The sequence below is a fragment of the Octopus sinensis genome, linkage group LG23 (assembly GCF_006345805.1).
Source record: "Octopus sinensis linkage group LG23, ASM634580v1, whole genome shotgun sequence".
In the NCBI taxonomy this organism is placed as follows: Eukaryota; Metazoa; Mollusca; class Cephalopoda; order Octopoda; family Octopodidae; genus Octopus; species Octopus sinensis.
The window spans coordinates 23,301,578-23,319,385 of NC_043019.1; the positions used below are offsets into that span (position 1 = coordinate 23,301,578).

At 38.5% G+C, this 17,808-nt stretch overlaps 1 protein-coding gene across 1 annotated transcript in view; it reads right to left on the reverse strand.

Moving 5' to 3' along the window:
* Positions 1–11,422: 11,422 nt before the first annotated feature.
* LOC115223397 (ATP-dependent RNA helicase DDX54) overlaps positions 11,423–17,808 on the reverse strand; it is a 31,334-nt gene continuing 24,948 nt past the window's right edge. Inside the window, exons 16-20 of the mRNA XM_029793910.2 lie at positions 16,928–17,070; positions 14,311–14,415; positions 13,398–13,508; positions 12,260–12,411; positions 11,423–11,649 (exon numbers count right to left, since the gene is read on the reverse strand). Coding sequence (XP_029649770.2) covers positions 11,456–11,649; positions 12,260–12,411; positions 13,398–13,508; positions 14,311–14,415; positions 16,928–17,070 — 705 coding nt within the window. The 3' untranslated portion in view covers positions 11,423–11,455. The remainder of the gene's footprint in view (positions 11,650–12,259; positions 12,412–13,397; positions 13,509–14,310; positions 14,416–16,927; positions 17,071–17,808) is intronic.

Sequence of the window (17,808 nt, forward strand, 5' to 3'; positions counted from 1 at the left end):
TCTCACTCTTTCTTTTGTTGGCCTGCTCGCTTAGCCAGCAGGGTGGTGTCATTTGAAGGCTAAAACAATGCAAAGTACATTGTAACCAGCGATGTGTAGCAACATCTGATAGCCTGGTCGGTCACGGTGATCACAGTGATATATATATATAAATATATATTCTATTATGAATTAAAAGCAGTGCTAGTGTTGTAATCATTATCAACTGCACATACACAATGTATGTATTTTGGTGGTTTTCTGGTTCATTGCAGTCCACCATTCTGGAAACAACTCCTTCTTAGCACTGGGTATTATGCTTTTATACACACACACACACACATACATATATTCTTTTATTCTTTTATTTGTTTCGGTCGTTTGACTGCGGCCATACAGGAGAACCGCCTTTAGTTGAACAAATTGACCCCAGTACTTATTCATTGTAAGCCTAGTACTTATTCTATCGATTTCATTTGCCGAACTGCCAGGTTATGGGGACGTAAACACACCAACATTGGTTGTCAAATGATGGTGGACGGACAAACACAGACACAAACATATATATATATACCATGCCGGTGGCATGTAAAACGCACCAACCGATCGTGGCTGTTGCCAGCCTCCCCTGGCACGTAAAAAGCACCCACTACACTCTTAGAGTGGTTGGCATTAGGAAGGGCATCCAGCTGTAGAAACACTGCCAGATCAGACTGGAGCCTAGTGCAGCCTTCTGGTTTACCAGACCCAGGTCGAACCATCCAACCCCTGCTAGCATGGAAAACGGACGTTAAACGATGATGATGATGATGATGATGATATATATATTTATATATATACACACATATATAATGGGCTTCTTTCAGTTTCCTCTCACAAGGCTTTCGTTAGCCAGAAGCTACAGTAGATGACACTTACCCATGGTGCCATGCAGTGGGACTGAACCCAGAACCATGTGGTTAGTAAGCAAGCTACTCACCTCACAGCCACTCTTGCACCTATAAACATTGTTGCTTATCGTCCCTGGGTGGGCTTGAACCACCAACCTTTCAGTTAACAGCCAAACATGCTAACCGATTGCGCATTACTTCTAAACATGTCTAGTCCTCATGTTGTTTCAGAGCCATACGCCTTTCTTTTGTGTGTGTATTTATATACATAGCAACAACTTGTGTTGTGTTTGTTTTGTCAGAATCCTTTACATTCGCTCATATATTCCCAGCTTCTTGGTGTTGATGCCAACAAAATGAACATTGTTATTATTATTAAAGGCATGCAATTGTAATGATATTTGGATGATAACTGATGAGGGGCAACTCATGTCCATATCTTGTGTGTGAATTTCCTGTTTGTTGCTATGTCATTCTTCCAAGCAGTTTTTTAATCTTATTGTGCATGTGTGTATGTATGTATGTGTGTGTAAATGCATACATGCTTGTATATATGCATATGTACTTGTGTGCATGCAAGGGAATATATGTATGTGTGTGTGTGTGTGCCTGTATGTGTATGTGTGTGTGTGTGTGTGTGTGTGTGTGTGTGTGTGTGTGTGTAAACATATGAAACTGACCAAAAACAAGAATAACAGCAAATGAACAAAGATGTAATAGTAACCAGATGAAATAATTAGGTGATCTACTTTAATTAAGCAAGGCTTTGAGTGCATTAATTAAAGAAGTAAACAGTTCATTAATCACATTCACTCTAGTATTGGTAGAAATTAACACACCACTAATGAGTACTCTATTCATTTTGTTTTAATTAGGATACTCTGAATGTCCTTGCAGAAAAAAAAAGAAACATGGTCATTCTTTTGGGAATACAGTGTGTGTGTGTGTGTGTGTGTGTGTGTGTGTGTGAGTGTTTATTAGTGTTATTATTGTGTGTATATTCATGTATATAGGAATGGATAAATATATATATATACACAAAACACATCATAGCATACTTGTGTATATGTATGTATGTGTATGTGTGTGTGTTTGCGTGTGTGTGTGTGTGCATGTATGTGTATATATATATTTATATATATACACACACTCATATGTATATATATATCGCAGGAGTGGCTGTGTGGTAAGTAGCTTGCTAACCAACCAGGTTCAGTCCCACTGCGTGGCATCTTGGGCAAGTGTCTTCTGTTATAGCCCCTGGCCGATCAATGCCTTGTGAGTGGATTTGGTAGACGGAAACTGAAAGAAGCCTGTCGTATATATGTATATATATGTATATGTATGTATGTGTGTGTGTTTGTGTGTCTGTGTTTGTACCCCTAGCATTGCTTGACAACCGATGCTGGTGTGTTTATGTCCCCGTTTCTTAGCGGTTTGGCAAAAGAGACCGATAGTATAAGTACTGGGCTTACAAAAGAATAAGTCCCGGGGTCGAGTTGCTCGATTTAAGGCGATGCTCCAGCATGGCCGCAGTCAAATGACTGAAACAAGTAAAAGAGTAAAAGAATAAAGAGTATATATATATATATATATATATATATATATATATATAATATATATATATATATATATATATATCTATATATATATATATTTAACCTTTATTCTCAAATTATATTATAAAATTTCAAAAATTGTTTACAGAGAGTTGATCATAAATTTAAGAATATATAAATGCACATGTATATATTCATGTGTATTTATGCATCTATATGTATGTGTGTGTATGTATGTAAAACATATGTATATATATATATGTATGTGAGTAGATATTTATGTGTACATATATATATATTTACATACATGTACACAAAATTTTTTCATGGGCCTTTAACATACCACTGTGGATCCCCAATTTATATGGACCCACTTCCCACCAAGGACCATAAGGACCCCGGTTGAAAACCACTGATTTACATACTAAAGCGCATGCTGAATTTCATCATCATCATCATCATCATTATCATCATTTAATGTCCACTTTCCATACTGGCATGGGTTAAACAGTTTAACTGAAATTGGTAAGCTGGAGAGCCGCACCAGGTTCCAGTTTGATTTGGCATGGTAGTCATGGCTGGATGCCCTTCCGAATGCTAACAAGTGTAAAGGGTACCTTTTACATGCCACCAACACCAGTAACACTGGTAATGGCCACGACTACAATTTCATGAGTGCCATTTACATGACATTAGCAACAGCAGGAGGCACAATGGCCCAGTGGTTAGGGCAGCGGACTCGCAGTCGGAGGATCGCAGTTTCGATTCCCAGATCGGGCATTGTGTGTGTTTATTGAGCAAAAACACCTAAAGCTCCACGAGGCTCTGGCAGGGGGTGGTGGCGACCCCTGTTGTACTCTTTCGCCCCAACTTTCTCTCACTCTTTCTGCCTGTTTCTTGTCCCCAACTTCCTACGCAACCGCTGAGCCTGGATGCGCATTCATCCATCCGTCGATGCTCTCGGTGTCGGGGGTTGACCTGCTTTCTCCTCTGTGGGTCTTACAAATAGCAAAGGACCACGTTTTGGACCACTCGGACTGGACCACTCAACAGCAACAGCAACAATTTTGGTTTCACTTGGCTTGATGAGTCTTCTACTCAAGCACAACATATCTATTTCTTTACTACCCACAAGGGGCTAAACACAGAGAGGACAAACAAGGACAGATACACGGATTAAGTCGATTATATCGACCCCAGTGCGTAACTGGTACTTATTTAATCGACCCCGAAAGGATGAAAGGCAAAGTCGACCTCGGCAGAATTTGAACTCAGAACGTAGCGGCAGACGAAATACCTATTTCTTTATTACCCACAAGGGGCTAAACACAGAGGCAACAAACAAGGACAGATACGCGGATTAAGTCGATTATATCGACCCCAGTGCGTAACTGGTACTTATTTAATCGACCCTGAAAGGATGAAAGGCAAAGTCGACCTCGGTGGAATTTGAACTCAGAACGTAGCGGCAGACGAAATACCGCTAAGCATTTCACCTGCCATGCTAACGTTTCTGCCAGCTCACCGCCTTAACTCAAGCACAACATATCACTGAAGGTCTCAGTCAGTTGTCATCACCTCCATGAGACCCAACATGCATTGACCATGCTTCACCTCCACCTTAACACAACACTAATTTTCACCATGAAAAATTCTCATCTTAGTAAGGAAGAAGTTGACAGTATTTTGTCAAGTTTGATGGTAATTTATTGATAGTCTAGTAACTCAGCAGAAGTCACAGATCTCATGAGAAAATTTACATTATTCTGTATTAAATCTGAGTTTCCTTCTATGCTTGGAGGATTGTATGTGATGATACTGTTTTTTCTTTTTTATAAATTCAACAAGGTTGAATTAGAAAGAAGCAAAAAAATATAATATTTTTAAAATTTGAGTTGGGGTAGCTTTCTAATTATAAAACAGCTTATTTTTTAGATATTTCTTTAAATCTTGATAGTAGTTTATATAAACTTTATCATAAAAGCAATGAAAAATATTCAGTATATTAACTGTAGATCAAGTCATCCGTATGAAATAATTAAGCCAATCATCAAAAAGAAATAATCATTTAAAACAATGCAGAAATTAAGCTATGTCCTCATATGTGTGTGTGTGTGTGTGTGTGTGTGTGTGTGTTGTGTGTGTGTGTGTGTGTGTGTGTGCGTGCGTGTGTGTGTGTGTGTCTGTCTGTCTGTCTGTGTGTGTGTGTGTGTGTGCGTGTGTGTGTGTGTCTGTCTGTGTGTGTGTGTGTCTGTGTGTGTGTGTGTGTGGTGTGTGTGTGTGTGTGTGTGTGTGTGTGTGTGTCAGTGTCTCTGCGTGTGTGTCTGTGTGTATGTGTGTGTCTGTGTGTGTGTGTGTGTGTGTGTGCGTGCACGCGCGTGCATGTGTCCTCCTCCACCACTTGGCAACCAGCGTCAGTTTGTTTACATCCCTGTAACTTAGTGGTTCAGCAAAAGAGTCCGATAGAATTCGTACCAGGCTTAGCAAACAAATGATATGTACCGGGGGTTGAATTCATTTGACTAAAAATTCTTCAGGGAGGGACCCATGCATTTGTGACGGTCTAAATGACTCAAACTAGTAAAAGATTTAAAAAATAAAGACATTACTCAGACAGTGAGGAGCCACCATCACCCTATCCACTCACGAAATCTGAGAAATATGCCCCAATTCAATGTGTTGAACAGTGTCTCTTCTTTATTTGTCCACTCACCCATGTCTTTTTCATGAAATCAGTAACTCTTTGTATCTGCAACTAAATCAATTAACATGTCCTTCTTTGTTGGTTTTTTTATCATATGTTAGTCATGATCCAGACAGTCCTATGATCAAAAATATTTCAGCCATGACCATCCTGCCTTTTATTCAGATATAGTGTTTCTTTTTTCAGATATAGTATATCTAAGGTGGTGAGCCGGCAGAATCGTTAGCACGTCGGGCGAAATGCTTAGCGGTATTTCGTCTGCCGTTACGTTCTGAGTTCAAATTCCGTCGAGGTCGACTTTGCCTTTCATCCTTTCAGGGTCGATAAATTAAGTACCAGTTACGCACTGGGGTCGATATAATCGACTTAATCCGTTTGTCTGTCCTTGTTTGTCCTCTCTGTGTTTAGCCCCTTGTGGGTAGTAAAGAAATAGATATAGTATATCTAGTGTTTCATGTGTCCTTCCTTGGTGTTGTTGTTTAGCCCCAGGATAGTCTTGATCCAGCAGACCTATGGTCAAAGATATTTCAGCTGTGACTGTCCTGCCTTTTATTCAGTCATAGTATATCTAGGACTACATTGTTGTTTAGCCTTTTGTCAGTCCCAATCCAACAGTGCTATGACCAGAGATGTTCCAAGTATGACCACCCTGGCTTTTATTCAGCCACAGTGTATCTAGGACTACATTATCTAATGTGTCCTGCCTTGTTGTTTAGCCTTTTGTTAGTCCCAATCCAACAGTGCTATGACCAGAGATGTTCCAAGTGTGACCACCCTGGCTTTTACTCAGACACAGCGTATCTAGGAGTACATTATCTAATGTGCTCTGCCTTGTTGTTTAGCCTTTTGTCAGTCCCAATCCAACAGTACTATGACCAGAGATGTTCCAAGTGTGACCACCCTGGCTTTTATTCAGCCACAGTGTATCTAGGACTACATTATCTAATGTGTCCTGCCTTGTTGTTTAGCCTTTTGTCAGTCCCAGTCCAACAGTGCTATGACCAGAGATGTTCCAAGTGTGACCACTCTGGCTTTTACTCAGACACAACGTATCTAGGAGTACATTATCTAATGTGTCCTGCCTTGTTATTGTTCAGCCCCACAAGAGGACAGTCCTGATCCAGACAGACCTATGGTCAAAGATGTTCCAGCTGTGACCATTCTGTTTTTTATTCAGACATAGTGTATCTAGGACTACATTATTTAGTGTGTCCTTTGTCCCAATTGTTATTGCTTAGCCCCCACATCACTCTTGATCCTGAAGATCTATGACCAAAATCATTAATTTCTGGTGTGGGAGACCAAGATAAGCCTCCCTCAGTATGTCTATGGTTGATGGAGAGACACCCCAGCATCTTCCATTCAGTGCTGATGGTCACACTGTGTCAACAATTTCTGAGATTTTATAGATTAAATACTATATTTGATGGCTTATATCATGCACTTATTTCCAAAAATATCTCAAAATGTTTTATTATTCTTTTATCTTTTATTGTGTACTCATTTGTCCTATATACAAAATGTCTCTTTGTCCTATATACAAAATGTACCCCAAAACCACATAAGATAATCTGGTCCTTGATGCTCACTACTATAGGCTAATTTTGATCCAGGCAGTCTCTTACACTTTGCCTGATTCCATAGGATTTCTTTAACCCTTTCATTACTGCATTTATTTTGAGATGTTTTGTGTTTCTTTCAATTAATTTTAAATATAACAAAGAATTTAGTAAAATAACTTAGTTATCATTCAGCTAGTGTTAAGAACATAAATTGTGACTAAGGTTTGGTAGAAGATTTTCATTCAAAACTTATGAAAACAAGACATTTTTACTACAGAGCCAGAGCTGGTTTCAGCCAGGTTGGTAACGAAAGGGTTAAACCAGCCATATCTGGCCAAAATATTCTGTTTGTTTTATGTTAGAACTGGCCAGACACAGTCTCTGCCATCTACCCAACTAAAAGTAAACAATCTCATAATAGAAATCCAAAATGCATGATTAATTCAAAATAATGTGAATAAATAAGCATTAAATTTGACAAACTAATCTGAATGCTAAAGGTTTGATCCTTTTATTGTAGAAATCAGGTATATCCCTTCCAAATTTCATTACTTTTAACCCTTTCATTACCAAACTGGCTGAAACCACCTCTGACTCTGTAGTACAAATGTCTTGTTTTCAAAAATTCTGAATTAAAATCTGCCACCAAACCTTAGTCACAATTTATGTTCCTAACACTAGCTGAATGTATTTTACTAAATTCATTGTTATATTTAAGGTAATTGAAAGAACTACAGAGCACCTCAAAATAAATACAGTAACGAAAGGGTTAACAGTGTAAAGCAGTTTTATATCCAAATCTACCCTTTGGTGAGGAATGTCATGTTCAAAACTATTTTTCTGATGAGATATGTCAAGTTTATTGACGTAACTTGCAGAAAATGCCAATTCTGTTTTCAGCAGATATCTAATAACATTACTGGAATAGCCATGAATCACAGTTAAGGGTTAAATCAATCCCCTAGTACTTAACTGCTACTTATACAAACCAATGAGGGAGCCTCTAGTTATAGTAGTCTTCTATTATAATTCCATTTATATCTAGAATGTTTTATATAAATATTAAAGCAACCTCAGTACTTAACTATTACTTATATAAACCAATGAGGAGGCCTCTAGGTAGTCTTAGTTTTCTGTTATGATCCCAATCCCATCTTGGATGCTCTATAGGAATATTAAATCAACCGAGGTACTTAACTGCTACTTATATAAACCAATGAGGGGGCCTCTAGGTAGTCTTAGTTTTCTGTTATGATCCTAACCCCATCTTGGATGCTCTATAGAAATATTAAATCAACTGAGGTACTTAACTGCTACTTATATAAACCAATGAGGGGGCCTCTAGGTAGTCTTAGTTTTCTGTTATGATCCCAATCCCATCTTGGATGCTCTATAGAAATATTAAATCAACTGAGGTACTTAACTGCTACTTATATAAACCAATGAGGGAGCCTTCTAGGTAGTCTTAGCTTTCTCTTATAATTCCACTCACATCTTGGATGCTTTATAGAAATAATAAAACTTTCACACTGGAAATTAGATATATCCGCTGAAAATTTGATTACCCTTAATTGCAGAAGCCAGTTTTATATATCAATGTATCTTTTATTGAGGAATGTCACGTTTGAAACTATTTTCTGTTGAAATATGTCAAGTTTATTGAGGCAATGTGACTTGCAGAAAATACCAATTCCATATTTTTTGGTAGATATTTAACATCATTACTGAAATAACCTTGAACTTTAATTTCACAGGGAATGGGTTAAACATTAACACTTCTGTTACTGTTAACATACACCTTATTTACAGTAATATGAGGCCTAACTTCACATATAGGAACCAGGGTGGCTTTTGGAGGCATTTTTTTTGGGGGGGGGGGGATAGAAAAGTGTCTCTTATATGAGGGGGATGCTGAAAAGTTCCTAGCTTTGGATTAAAAAAAGACTACAAGAGGATCAGTTAATTATGATTTTATTCAACATATTCCCTTCTCGGATTTACACATTCATTGCAGCGGTCCTTCAGTTTTTCTAAACCCTGTAAAAGAACTTGGAAGGTTGGGCCTTCAACCAGGCCTTTTGTGACATCTTTAAAGCTAGGAACCTTTCAGCACCCCCTCGTGTATGAGTATATATATATATATATATATATATATATATAATAGATTCTTTTTATTACATATACTGTACTTAATTGCATATAAGAGGCACTTTTTTACCCCTACAAAAATGTCGCCAAGGGTCACTCCACATCCTATATGCAAATTTGGACCTCCCATAAGCTAATTTTGTTCAACAATCACTACTACAAATTAATTTTAATCTAGATAGTCTCTTCTACCTACCCAGCCTCAAACATTATTATTATTATTATTATCATCAGGGTGGTAAGCTGGCAGAACCATTAGCACACCAGGCAAAATGCTTAGCAGTATTTCATCCATCTGTACATTTTGAGTTCAAATTCCACCAAAGTCAACTTTACCTTTCATCCAGTTAGGGTCAATAAAATAGGTACCAGTTGAACACGGGGGTCAATGTAATCAACTAACCCCCTCCCACGAAATTTGAGGCCTTGTGTCTATAATAGACATTATTATTACTATCATCCTTACTTGCACTATTAAGGGTAACAAACTGGCAGAACTGTTAACTTGCCAGGTCAGATGCTTGGTACCATTTCATCCATCTTTATGTTTTGAGTTCAAATTCCACCGAGGTCAACTTTGCCTTCTATCCTTTCGGGGTTGATAAAATAAGGACCAGTTGAGCACTGGGGTTGATGTAATCAACTTACCCCGTCCCCTGAAATTGCTGACATTGTGCCAAAATTTGAAACCATTGTAATTGGTTGCTATAAAAGGAATTTTCTAAACATATTTTTTGTTACATGTTTTATTATTCTTTTATTTTTTATTGTTTACTCTTTTCAGCCATTAGACTACAGCCATGCTGGGGCACTGCCTTTTGGGGTTTTAGTCAAGCCAATCGATCCCCTGCACTTATCTTCTGTTTAAGTCTGATATTTATTCTATTGGTCTCTTTTGCCAAACTGCTAAGTTACAGAAATGTAAACACACCAACACCAACTGTCAAGCGGCAGTGGGGAACAAACACAAATGCACACACACACACACAGAGTCTTGCAGATAAACTGAGACCAATGTTAAGCAGTTGACTTACTGGGTTTAACATATCATTTTTTGACAAAACTTTGCTTGCTTGAAAATCTAATCCTTCTTTTTTATTTTTCAGGACAACAGAGTGTCATTAAACAACAGGATCATTCCACCATTGTTGTTTTGGCACATGCTGGGCATACTGCCAATTAAATTGGTAAGTTGATGAAACTTCCAAAAGCAACAGTTTACCGTACATATAAAGAATTTAAAGAAGAGGGGAAGATTGATAGAAAAGAACACAAGACTCTGAGTGATTCCAAGTGCAATCCAAAGTTTCTTGCTGGCCTCAAATGCTCAGCTGAAGCCAACCTATCCACATCCATGACAACTCTTGCAAAGAAACACAATGTGTCTCTTTCCACAGTGTCCAAAGCTGTGAACAAGAACCTTGGCATAACTAGCTATGTTTAACAATGCTGTCACCTCCTAACGGCCATGACCAAAGCAGTCAGAGCTGGGGGATGCCCAAAGCTACTGTCATTCATCAAACATCAAGGTGCAGGTAAAACTCCCATGTTTGTGAACGAGAAGTTCACTGTGGATGCTAAGGTGAATCGCAGAAATTCTCGAGTGATTGCATACAACCCCTGTGTTTGAGACTAAGAATCTTGCCCCTGTGATGGTATTTGGAGCCATGGTGAGTTATGGAAGTGTCATCAATCCACACTTCATTGACCTTCGCTTGAAGATCGGCACAAAGGAGTATCTAGACATCCTGAAGAACTCTGTTACCTTGGATGGAGCAGAAGTTTGGGCTTGACAATGTGGTGCTTGTCCAGGATTCTGCACCATGTCATGGGTCAAAAGCAACACAGACCTTCCTTGGTGAGAAGGTGCCATTTTTTGTGAGGGCTAACATCTGGCCCAGTAATAGCCCAAATCTCAACCTTCTCGATTACTTTTTATGGGGCTTACTTCAAGAAAGGACCAATGCTTCACCACACTTGAGTGTCAACAGTAAAAAACAATTTGGTTATGGTTAGATGCCCTCCTTGATTCCAGTCAACATAATATTTCCCCACAGCTGTATGCATTACTAGAGAATGGAAATAAATGATACACTCATTTTACAATCATTCTATTTTGGCTGGAATTATTCCACAGAGGGGGAAGGGGAGGTAGAAATCTTCAACCTTCCAGAGAGGGGGATTTGAGAGAGGGAAGGGGAGGAAGGGGAGGTAGAAATCTTCAACATTAGAGAAGGGGAAGGGGAGGTAGAAATCTTCAACCTTTCAGAGAGGGGGAAGGGGAGGTAGAAATCTTCAACATTAGAGTGGGGGAAGGGGAGGTAGAAATCTTCAACATTCCAGAGAGGGGGGAAGGGGAGGAAGGGGTGGTAGTAATCTTCAACATTCCAGAGAGGATGATTCGAGAGGGACATCTTGTAGCTCTTGAATTTTGAAGAAGCACAAATGTAAACACACACACACACACACATATATATATGGCCACAGTCAAATGACTGAAACAAGTAAAAGAGAGATGATGATGATGATGACTAAGCCTTCAGTATTAATTCATAATTTAAAAAAAAATTCAACTCAACATTTTATTTATTTCTTTTATTAAATTTTTTACTATTATTTTGAATTTTTTTTGTTTTTCTTCTTGCGTTTCAAATTCTCTCCTTGCCGGTACTTCTGGTACGACCGTTTCTGTGCCTTTACTCGGCGACTCTTCAGGATCTGCTGAGCATTCTTCCGCTCTTTATTTTTGAATCTCCGTTTCTTATTGCCTAAAGCATTTGGAGCGTCTTCATCAGGTTTGCCCATTCCTATGATGGAGAAAAAGTGAAAGAATGAGAAAGAAAGTGATCAAATTGGACTTATCTCCCTTAGTTATTATACACAAAATGTGGATCTTTTCGGTTTGAACGGCAGTTTTTAACATAATTTCTAGGTAGCTAAAAAATTTTAAACTTCGTATACTGGTAGAATGTGTTTATAAAACATCTTTTTCTCTGGGCTTTGTTGAGAAAATTCTATAGTTTGTAAGATATTTGGTCTTTAATTTCTTGCATTTCGGCAATTTCAACCAATCAATGACCGTCTATTGAGGTGAAAACATTCTGTGCCGTATGAATATGTCCCTCGTTTAAGAAACAGATTGGGTTTATTTACATTTGGGTTGAAGGAAATATTAGCCATTTTTCATACCTTCTAGAGGAAAGCAAATAGGAAACAACAGTAGCTATCCAAGGACAAAAATCACAATGTTAGAAGACACTTGTCCAAGGTGTCAAGCAATGGAACTGAACCTGAAATCACATGCTTAGGAAGTGAACATTTTAACCACATAGCCATGCCTATGCTTATTGAAATAAAAAAAGATTGTAGAAGAAAAGCTTCAGGTAAAAATGAAATAGAAATGGTTTTGTCTCTTACGTCTTTTGTTTAAACCAAACACCTTTATGTGTTTCTCTTCAGCAGTGGCAGATTCCGTTTCCATTTTGGCTGGAATGATTCCACCACCATCATTATCATCATCATCATCTTCTTGTTCTTCTATCTTGTTGTGCTTCTTCCACTGTTCATAAGTGATAGGAATTAAGGAAACAAACAACACCGTATGAATGAGCCTTTTGTTTACAAAGATCATGTACTATATCCAAGAAGCTCTGGCATGCATTGGTGGTGGATTGTAAGCGAAGGACGCTGCTTGTATCAACAGTAAGACTGTTGTTTACAGTCAGCAAATACACACGAAAAGGAGGGAAAATAATACAATCTCATTCACAGAAACCACACAGATATATATATATATATATATATACTAGAAGACAAACCCAGCCTTGCTCGGGATTAAAATACATTATTATTGTTTTACTTGTTTCGGTATTTATAACCCGGTTTCATTCGGGTCTACGCGGGCCACATTTTAAAAGATGAAGAATGTTGCTCTGGAGACCACGCGTTTCAAATGAATAAACTTAAAATTGTTATGCAAACTTGCCAGCACTTTTAACATAGGTGTGCAAATTTTCAGTTCAATCCAATCACATATGCACACATTATATATATATACATACACATTAAATATATATGTACATATATATGCATTATATACATATATATACATAAATCGGCACAAACTTTCCGGACAACCCAAAAATATCTCCAGACATGTTTCCATGGAAAACTGGAAACAAATACACTACTTGTATGTGACACTTGTTTACAATTATCACAAGATGTCAAGACACTAATATATCTAACACGATACGTGTGTGTGTTGTGTGTGTGTGTATGCACTTTCATACTTCACATCAAGAAATTTGTTTCATGTCAAGAATCTAGCAAAACAAATACATAAAAATGACCAAGTTATTTTACTAAAGTCTCCATTATTTTCAAAAGTATCATGGGATGTCAAAATTATAGGTAGAGCATTTAAACAGAAATATGGTAACAAAACGGTTAATAATAAGAACAGCCAGATGCTTTCATTGGTGAAAGCTGGCAGCTATAATGGTACCATCAGGTTAGGGGACACAAGCTGATGTTGAACATAAACAAAGGATATAAGTTGGATTTGTATGATGCTGGAATTAAGGCTCCACTCTCAGTCCTTACTTTCTTTGGTTCCTTGCTCAGGACAGCATTCTTTGATAAAAACTTCTTCTTTTTCCGATCCCTATAACAAAGAGGACAAAACAGATTAACATAAGCAAAATTTCAAAGTCACTATCAACCATTTTCTTAAAAACAGTTACTTTATACACACACACACACACATGCATGCACGCAGACATACATACATACATACATATCTTTTCACCAATAGTGAAACATTTCAAAAAAATCGAAGTGGGGGGGGGTGGGGGAATCTCCAAAACTTTGCAGTGCTAAGATATCAAGTAAAATAATGTCAAATAGGGTAACTCAATTGCTTAAATAGTGAAGTCATGTTTTTCTGAATGTACTAATGAGATTTGCACTGAAATTCACATTTAAATTTGATTGGGTTATTTTAGCTGTTATTGTAGAAGATAATTGTCCAAGGTATTGCCCATGGGACTGAACCCCAAGACTATGTGATTGGGAATTAACCCTTTTATTACCAACCTGGCTGTAAACATGCAAGAATTTTCCTGGGTTGGTAACACAACCCAGGAAAATTCTTGCATGTTTACATACATACAAATCTTTCTTCTATCTTTTACTTGTTTCAGTCATTAGACAGCAGCCATGCTGAAGCACTGCCTTAAGGAATTTTAGCTGAACAACTCAACCCTAGTATTTATTTTCTAAGCCTGGTTCTTATTCTATCAGTAGCTTTTGCCAAACTGTTAAATTATGGGGACATAAACACACCAACAACTGTCAAGGGGTGACGGGGAACAAAGACAGAAAAAGACATGCACACACGTATGTGTGTCTGAACCACCACCACCACCACCACCACCACAGCAAAAAGAGAAACTCAAATGAATTACCATTTCATTTTATACTGCATCTTCTGCATTTGATTCACTTCGTCTCCAGTAACCTCAAACCCACATGCTGTGGCCTCGTTTTGAAAGTTGTTTTCAATGTTAAGGCTGAGAGAAGAAAAAAAAATTTTAAAAGATAAGAACAAAAAAACATGAAAACATTAGGGCAAAATTTCATGGACAAAAACTGTGGAAATTTATCATGTATACATGTGTGTGTGAGTAAGGTAAGTGAGCATCTGTGTGTGTAAGTAAATATGTGTGTGCGTGTGTGTGTGTGTGTGTGTGTGTGTGTACATCTGTGAATCTTTCCTGGTATCTTCCCATGTGAGCATAAACAGTGACAGAGGTTGTATTTCTTGTAAACAAAATGTTTTGTAACTCTACACCAGTTTCATAGATTTCATGTGAAGACCATCATCGTCATTTAATGCCTGAGTCTGTTGCCGGAGAGGGTTGGCCAGTTCAACAGGATCTGACGAGCTTTAGGGCTATGTTGGTCCTTAATGTCTGCTTTGGCAATGTTTCTATGGCTGGACAAGTATGACATGATCTGACGAGCTTGAGGGCTATGTTGGTCCCTAATGTCTTCTTTGGCAGGGGTTTCTATAGATGAATGTCCTTCCTAATGCCAATCACTTTATGGAGTATACTGGGTGCTTTTTACATGGCACCAGCACGAATGGGATCATTGAGTAACATGCAAGACAAGATTCTTTCACAGAGGGAGGTAACTTTGTGCCGGGTGCAGAGAGGTTTAACGTATGAAAAGAAGAAACTGGTGTCATGCTGTAGAAGAGATGCATGGGTGTCTCTCTTTGGTCATGAATGACCATGGGATTGCACCTAGAAAGTTCCCCTCCAAGGAACAAGTCTGTGCAAGGTTATTTATAGAAGACCAGCAGTCACCCATGGATACCAGTCTCCCCTCTCCACTGATGTTATCCAAGGGAAAAGGCAAAGGCCAATATAGCTTAGCACCAGTTACGTCGCAACTCATTTCTACAGCTGAGTGAACTGAGGCAGTGTGAAATAAAGCGTCTTGCTCAAAAAAACAACACACAACAGTCTGAGAATCAAACTCACAACCTTATGATTGTGAGCCCAACGCTCTAACCACTAAGCCATGTGCCTTCACTAGGAAAGGGGAAAGGATCGTTGAAATGAGGTGGAATAAGAATAGCCTATCAACATCATCGTTTAACATTTGTTTCCCATGCTATCGTGGGTAAGATGGTTTGAGTGGGGCTGGTAAGCTGGAGAGCTGCATTGGGCTCAATTCTATTTTGGTTTGGTTTCTATGGCTGGATGCCCTTCCTTACACCAACCACTCCACAGTGTGTACGGGGTTTCTTCTTACAAGTCACTGACACGGGTACCTTTAACATGTCACCAGCACGGATGACTTATATGTGGCACTGGCCACAACTATGATTTTGCTAAGCTTAACGTGTCTTCTCAAGCCTACATGAGTAAAAAAAAAGGGGGTTGGTGACAAAAGTGTATCTAGCCATAACTTTCATCCAGCCCTATGGTAAAGACTCCCTGCAATCATGAATGACCATGGGATTGCACCTAGAAAATTCCCCTCTGAGGCACAAGTCTGGGCAAGATTGTTTATGGAAGACCAGCAGTTATCCATGCATACCAGCCTCTCGTATCCACCCCAATGGCAAACTGGAAAAAGAGTAGATTTAGAAATGACCAACAATGATTTTGCAACCATATTTCTAGTAGAATGTACTGATTATGTGTCTTAATAAAATTTTGTAAATATTTTTGAATTTGCAATTAGGAAAATAAGCAGCTTCAGGTATGGCTGTATAGTTGAGAGATTTGCTTGCCCATCATGTAGCTTCAGGTTCAATCCCTCTGCATGGTACTTTAGGTAAGTATAACTTTCAGCTATTAGCCCCAGACTGATAAAAGCGTTGTGAATAAATTTGGTAGATGAAAACTGAAAGAAGTCCACTGCAAGCATGCATGAATGTGTTGCCAGCTTCTTGATTCTATGATGGAGAAATGCCACTGGCATAGTATTAATTAGGACGGATCTCAACTTGTCAGGAAGTGATCCACACATTGTGGTCTCAAAGGTATCAACTACAACATAAATGAAATGTGACCTGCAGGATCAGGCAATGAAACTGCAACAAAGTGCCATCAACCCAGGTATTGCTTGAGCTTGTGCTTTCATAGTCAGTCTATCTGGCATTTCCATCATTCCCCAGTTCACCTCTAGAGATCATACGTCTTCATTACTTGTTCTGTTGTTAGGGACTTCAGCTATTTTCGCAATGGAAACAGAGTCTCGTCATTAAGTTTGTTTTAGCTGGGGCAGTCTTACTACTTAAATCAGTGTATATGCATACAGGATTTAGAAACAGCAACCGAATCTATATCATCATCATCATCGATATTATTATTTAACATCCATGTTCCATGATGGTCTGGCTTGGACATTTCAACAGAATTTGATGAGATCAAAAACTGCACTAAACTCCAATATCTGCTGGATGCTCTTCCAAACACCAACCACTTTACAGTCTGTGCTGAAACCCCCCAAAAAAAAGAGAGAGAGAGAGAAAAAATAATAGAATGAAAGCAGTGATGAACTTACGACTTCTCACTGTTATAATCAGCAGGACAATATCGAACATAGTTCTCTTCATCTTTCACTGACTTTGCAGATTTTGCATTCTTCATCTTTTTCACAAAAGCCTTCTTTGATGGTTTTGACACAACTACAGAGCTGAAAACATCCTGAAAATAATAGCAGGAATTAGACTTCAAAAAAGAAAAGAAAAGAAAAGAATTTAAAAACAATAATAATTTCTAATCAGGCCAAACAAGACTTTAGATTTATTCCAATCATGTCTTATTACCTTGCTTGGAATCAGGTGAGAGCTGGTGACAGTTAAGGTATATTTTTGTGTGCCTGTGTTTGTCCCCCCAACATCGCTTGACAACTAATGGTGGTGTGTTTACGTCCCTGTAACTTAGCGGTTCAGCAAAAGAGACCAATAGAATAAGTACTAGGCTTCCAAAGAGTAAGTCCTGGGGGTCGATTTGCTTGACTAAAGGCGGTGCTCCAGCATGGCTGCAGTCAAATGACTGAAATGAGCAAAACAGTAAAACTGCAGTTTTAGGCCAGTTACGAGGCTATCTTCACTTGTGCTGGTACCACCATAAGAAAAATGAAAACCCCTCAGTAGGCCCTGTAAAGTGTTTGGCACAAGAAAGGGCCACCAGACATAGAAACCATGCCAAAGTAGACATTGGAGTATGAAGCAGTCCTCTTATGTGTCAGTTGCTCTCAAACCTATTTCTTTATTACCCACAAGGGGCTAAACATAGAAGGGACAAACAAGGACAGACATAGGTATTGAGTCGATTACATCGACCCCAGTGCGTAACTGGTACTTAATTTATCGACCCCGAAAGGATGAAAGGTAAAGTCGACCTCGGCGGAATTTGAACTCACAACGTAACGGCAGACGA